This window comes from Sinocyclocheilus anshuiensis, unplaced genomic scaffold (assembly GCF_001515605.1).
Source record: "Sinocyclocheilus anshuiensis isolate Anshui unplaced genomic scaffold, SAMN03320099.WGS_v1.1 scaffold110, whole genome shotgun sequence".
Classification (NCBI taxonomy): domain Eukaryota; kingdom Metazoa; phylum Chordata; class Actinopteri; order Cypriniformes; family Cyprinidae; genus Sinocyclocheilus; species Sinocyclocheilus anshuiensis.
This window is the reverse complement of record NW_015544155.1, coordinates 437,922-444,238: the sequence shown is the minus strand read 5'-3', so window position 1 is coordinate 444,238 and position 6,317 is coordinate 437,922. Positions and strand designations below refer to the sequence as shown.

Genomic DNA, 6,317 nt, shown 5'->3' with positions numbered 1-6,317 from the left:
TTCATGGGGTCAAATTCTACACACGCTTCCAGCGCCAGTGGAGACATGGAGGCAGCGTTCACCCGTAGTGAAGCCCTGTGCTGTGAATGATCCTGCCAATGAGAAGGGTATCCAGGCCCTCGAGTCGAGGTTCTTCGTCTTGCCAGTAGCCTACTGCAGTGTGAAACTGAGCGGTCTGCTTTTTACTCCACGAAGCTATTAAGATGACAGCAATCCCAATGCCGTATGCCCTTGTGGAGCGTTGTTGGGTATGAAGGTGCAGGGAGAGTGGGGTTTTAGAAGAGGATGAAAATGCAATGGGAAGATGTCTTGATGAAGCAACACATCGGCAATATGGCTGGTTCTCATGAACGGTATGATATTTATTTAATTGATATGTGTGTATACCTCAAGGAGGAAGCAGGTTCATGATAAATTAATATTATTTTTGTTGTTGCTGTTGTTAAACAACTTCTACCAAATATACCAAGGATTTTATGCTAGACAGATGTTTAAAATATAAAGCTTTGGTTGTCTTAGGTTTGATCAAAAACAGCAATTAATAATCCTGTACCACCACTAAATATAACAAAATACGTTTGTTCAGTATTAACTAAACATGAAACAAGATAAGACATCAAATAACAAGCTAAATAAAATTGCTAGCATACATACATTTTAATAGATTTTTTTTACATAAGATGTTACAGATGTGATCATTGGTATGGTAATGTTTAATTTTTCACAACTTTTTAAAAAGCATTCATAGTGTTTCAGTAGTAAATCACACTGGCTGATAGTTATCAATCCTTTCCAGCAAGGTCTCGGAGTAACCCGGAGAATAATACCTGTGAAAGAAGGGTCGGTAAGTGGAACAACAAAAACCATACAGCTAAAGTTTATAGCATTATGAATGCACTTTGTTTTGTTTAAAAATATTTTGATATGGTACTGTTTATTATTCATATAAATGTGTATGAACCTGATAATCTCTTCGGGGTAGCAGCTGTTGATTGCATTGATATATTCCTGAATTGCAGAACCAGGTTCTGCTTTGATCTCCTGTACTTTCTTCAGACCACCACTGGTAACAAACAATCGCCGTGCCTTACTGTCATGAGGAAGAACCTGTAAGATTGGTATAGAAAAGTTTCTTGAATAGTTCTCATTGTGATTAACAAATGCATTTGATGAAAACAATAAGTTCCCGCTACCTTACTGAACTGGCAGATGACATGTTTAAGAATGTTGCTGGGAGCTTCATAGAGAAGAGGCTCCAGTGCTGGCAGATAAGTACACTTTTGAAGGATGCTCTTCAGTGCCTTCTTGGCCTTTTTTGAGTATATAAAAACAAAGCAAAGAAGAGAAAACAGTTACTAAATATTTGGTACATTTGACGTTAGCAAAAATAATTTACACCAAAATGAAAAACAGTACCTCTATCGGTCATTTTACGTATGGGCTGTTGCTCACCTTGACCTGCAGGTCTTCAGAACTTTCAGTGTCCAAATAGAGATTTAGGAGTTTAGGGAACACTAACAGCACAGCAACAGCTTTTGCATGCTCAGGTGTGTGTCGGCCAATCTGGCCAAATGCCCAAGCTGTGGCTGCTTTGATGTGATCTTCTTGCTCTTCCTCCAGACAGATAGCTAACTGCGGCACTCCCTACAGGAGTGGAATCAAATATGGAATATGGTAATAAAATACAGGAATCAAATATGATCATAATCAGTATTATGAGAGAAGTACACTACTGTTCAAAAGTCTGGGTTTGGTAAGTTTTTTTTTAATATATATTATTTGATTTTATTTATTTTATTTTAATTAAGTTTCTTATGCTGACCAAGGCTGCATTTATTTGTTCAAAAATACAGTAAAAACAAAATAAATAAAAAAACAGTACAAATAAAATATTACTACAATTTAAAATAACTGTTGTATATTTTAATATTTACAAAAATGCAATTTATTCCTGTGATGGCAAAGCTACATTTTCAGCAGCCATTACTCCAGTCTTGACATGATCCTTCAGAAATCATTCTATGCTGATTTGGTGCGCAAGAAACATTTCTTCAATTATTATTACAGTTAAAATGATTGTGCTGCTTAATATTAATATGAAAACCATGACACGTTTTTCAGGATTGTTTGATGAATAGAAAACTCAAAAGAACAGAATTTATTTGAAATAGATTTTTTTTCTTTGACTTTGAATCAATTGAATGTATCATATGAATGTAAAGGTATTAATTTCTGTTTTTAAAAAATCATACTGACCCCAAACCTTTAAATGGTAGTGTACATATGTAGTCAAATTTTAGTCAAGTTTTCCTAGTGAGCTTATGAAAGGATGTGATAACAGACTTTAGATAAAATCACAGCCATGGCTAGGTTCTCAGAGTGTGTAGCCACATAGCCCAGCATCATGATCCCCGGCAGGCATACATTCCCTTTGGAGTCCCCGAGGTAGTCAATCACAGCTGCTACGCCCCCCACATTCACTATTATCTGGGACAGCTGAGTAGGAAACACACAATGCACACAAGGAAACACGCAAGCCAGTGTGACATAATGATAAACAATTAGTGAGGCAGACCAGAAAAGCAAAACAGTTTTGGGCAGGTGAAAAAAATGGGTGATGCAATGTGGTTTCCAATTGTCTGTTTCCTGTGTTGCACTGGTGATAAATAACAGACCCACATTCTCCATGGTTTACAGACTAGCTGCCTCACACCATGTTATTTAAACAGGGGGTGTCAAAGAGCTGACAAAATGGAGATTCCAAACTTACCCAAGCATCTTGAAATCATTTAGTGGCTATGTTATGTATGTGGTAGGTACCTCGGGGGTGTGTTTTGTGATTTCCCGAATAAGAGTGGCGACATTCTTCCGAACATATTCATCCGGGTCCTTTAGGCAAACCAGTGCTGCAGGGAATATTTCAGCCTCCACCACCATCTCGGCTACATCTACGGAGTGCTTGGCGATTTGGCTGAGAGCTGAAAAAACCTGCCTCTTTAAAGAGGAGAAAAAATGCATTGTCAAATTAAGTCTGCATGTCATTGATTACAATATCTGCAGGCTCAGTCACCTTCAATTTGGCATCTGGGTTTAGGATCATCTGTGCTAGGTGGGCAATTGCCCCAGTGTCCACCACGGTTTGAGCCAGCTCTGGGGAGTGTTTGGCTATGTCGCTCAGAGCGGAAGCAGCAACCCTCTTCAGGGCAATTTCAGGCTCCTGGATGCATAACACGAGCAGAGGCACAACTCCAGCATCAACCACTGCCTGAGACAGCTCTGCACAGCAGGAGAAGAAATGAACAAAAGGAACATTGACGAATTGCGAGAAAGAATTTAAAAAACGACCATTTTATGCAAACTTACGTGCATTATGTCTGGCAATGTAGCCTATTGCCCATGCAGCAGCCTCTTTGACCCCAGGGTCAAACTCCTCCAGGGAGATGACAAGAGCGTCCAGTGCTCCACAGTCCACCACGGCCTGGGCCAATTCAGGGGAGTGCTTAGCAACAGCCCGAAGCACGAATGTGGCAGATTTCTTATAGAAACGCTGTGTCTTTCATATCCCAGCAATCCAGAGGGAAAAGGACAAAGCAATTGACCAATAAATACACTAGAATGTTCATGAATCACCAGCAAATCTGCCTTTAATAAACAGTAAGCAATATATCACATTCTATATCATTCAATTACATAAAAGGACCTTCTGTGGAAAGTGTTTTATACTTCTGATGAGTGAATTGTTTTCTCTGCTGGAGCAGACCAATATCACACCATGTCCATTCATTTAGGCCAGAGGAGATCTGGACCCCGACTGAGCCTGGTTTCCCCAAAGGTTTTTTTTTTAATTCTTTCCATTTCTGTCAGCTGATGGAGTTTGTGTTTTGTCTTGCCACTGTTGCCTTTGGCTTGCTTAGCTGGGGTCTAAAAGTCATCAATTTGACAGCACTGATACTGTCGGATGAGCACAAAAATAACTTGAACTAAATTGAGTTGAATAATGACACTATTGTCTTCTGGTTTATAGCTGAATCAAATTGTTCATAATTCTAATTTTGCATGAATCAACACTGAACTGACTCGAGGCTGAATAACACTATTGTCTTCTTATCACTGAATTGAACATGTTTCATAATGAATGAACTTAAAAGTTATTGAACATAACTAAACCAACACAGAACTGACTGCAGTTGCATAATGACACTTCTGTCTTGCTACAACTGCTTTATAGCTAAATTTGGATTTGCCTTATTTGTATCAATTCTGTTATTTTCCTGTTTAATACTGTGAAGTGACTTTGAAACAGTCTCTTTTGTATTAAAGCGCTATAAAAATTAATTCCTGGCAAAGGAAAGATGTGGTCTTGAAATCTGGAGATGTTGTACTACCATGAACTTTACATTTTCATGATATGTTCAATATGTACATTTTCAGTACCTGCTAACAGTACAGTAACAAGTACTGTTACTGTTTATAGTCATAGAGTTTAAATAAAAAGTGCAAACAAACTGTTTTTGCGTTGACTTTATACTTATCACAAAACATTTAAAGAATAACAGCACAAAAATATGTTAAATGGAAATTATATAAGCATTGATTGCTTGGCTGACAGTGTTAATAGAAATTTTTGCATTGAACAAAGGCAATTTTAAAGGTGCTGTATGTAAGTTTTTGACTCTACTAAAGCATAAAAATACCATAATATGTTTGCAGATATTTAAGAAACATGCTAAGTTAACATACTTGTTTATCTGAAAAACAATGCTACAGTCAGTTATTCTCCTTTGAAAATGTGGATTCAGGGCCGGAATGTCGGTCTCTGTTTTGGTTTGTGAAACCCGCCCACTGCCAGTTTACCCAATTGTATTTCGGCACCCCGGGTTGCCAGTTGGCGGAAAACACAGCGTATTTCATTTCATTCATCGTCAAGTGCGCTCGTTCCTGTTGGTGTCGTCAATCTGGCAACCTGCGTGTGCATGAAGTCTGAGGAGGAGGGGCCCGGTGAAAAAAACCCTCTCCAATATTTTGAATTTGGACTGTAATACCTAGTTCAACCACTCGGTGTCAATGCTGCATACAGCACTTTTAAGCATGAAGGTTCAACACCTTAACACAAACCTATTCATTTCAATTAGAGAGGCTCAGCTAAAGAAACTCACGTTTTGCTCAGCCAGGGAGTACACAAGCTGAGGAAGAATGTCTCCCTTTACTACAGCCTCAGCCAGGTCATCGTTATAGTTGGCAAGCCTTCCGAGAGCCAGAGCTGCTGTCTGCTGAATAGTTGGGACTGCATCCAAAAGGAGAGGCCTCAAAAGGGACATTACACCTAAGCCAAAGAGAGTGAGCACATTTGTGCAGGGGAGAAAACAGGAGTGGAAAGACACTTGAGAGCAGATGAGGGGAGGATATACTTTCAAAGATTCAAATCATATAATAAAATATATATAAACAAAATGTTCTTCTAAGTTCCAAAAGGTATCAGGGTAAGCATGAGCATATGTATTCCTTATTTCTGTAATACTAATTAAAAATGTAACTTGTTGACTTCTTTTGAAAGACATTTTGTCTGGAAACATTCATTGTACTGTGTTTGGGAGAAAATTAAAGATACTGATTTAGATCCTTGTACAAAGAAACATTTGCAATGGCCTCTTTTCCCCCCATCAGTCCTGACTGAGTGTTGAAAGAGTTTAAATAAATACGTTTCTTCTCTACATTGTAGGTAGGGATAAATCGATCAGTCAATCCATTTTGAATTTAGTTGAGTTTTGTTAAGTTTGGAGTTGAGTAACTTTTGTTTAAAAAATGTAAAATTATATTTAAATGATTAAATTCGAAATTTTATATACAAGTACAAGCAAATATAACATAGTATCTACATACAAGCAAATGCCATAACACACTTCATGCAGAAACCTCCCTTAAACAAAATAAAAATTTTAGACACTCACCTGCATTTTGAAGTGTTTCAGTATTTTGTAGTCTTGCTGCAAGATCTGCTACAGTTTGCACAAATTGTGTTCTTGCCTTCTGGTACTGCTCAAACACTGCATAATAATAATAATAATAATAGACGAAATAAGACGAATCAGTTATGCAACAAACTGCAAAAGTAAGCCACCACTAGCAGTTTTAATTCATGTTTTAAATTTCTAACGTATTTAAGGATCTTACTTTCTCACCTTGCAAAATCTGTCGTTGACTCATAACGCGAGTATCCCAAATCGGAGCAAAAACGACAAAAAAAGCTGCGTGAATGCGACAAAAATGTACATTTAAGCTTCCATTAGGAAACAGCTTTTGTTGTGACTGAGTTTAGA

General features: G+C 37.9%; 1 protein-coding gene across 3 annotated transcripts; it reads right to left on the bottom strand.

The window, feature by feature from the left end:
• Positions 1-621: 621 nt before the first annotated feature.
• LOC107695395 (sperm-associated antigen 6-like) lies at positions 622-6,317 on the bottom strand. Of its 3 annotated transcripts, none has more exons than XM_016495276.1 (11): positions 6,172-6,317; positions 5,949-6,044; positions 5,157-5,323; positions 3,364-3,553; positions 3,071-3,276; positions 2,821-2,994; positions 2,344-2,496; positions 1,453-1,644; positions 1,194-1,310; positions 962-1,107; positions 622-827 (listed from the first exon to the last, which is right to left on the bottom strand). In XM_016495276.1, coding segments are annotated over exons 1-11 (1,506 nt in total). In that variant the 5' UTR covers positions 6,173-6,317; the 3' UTR covers positions 622-763. The 3 variants fall into 3 exon arrangements, with proteins under 3 accessions (XP_016350762.1, XP_016350760.1, XP_016350761.1); XM_016495274.1 differs by having other exon boundaries at positions 6,180-6,317; XM_016495275.1 differs by having other exon boundaries at positions 3,364-3,547; positions 6,180-6,317.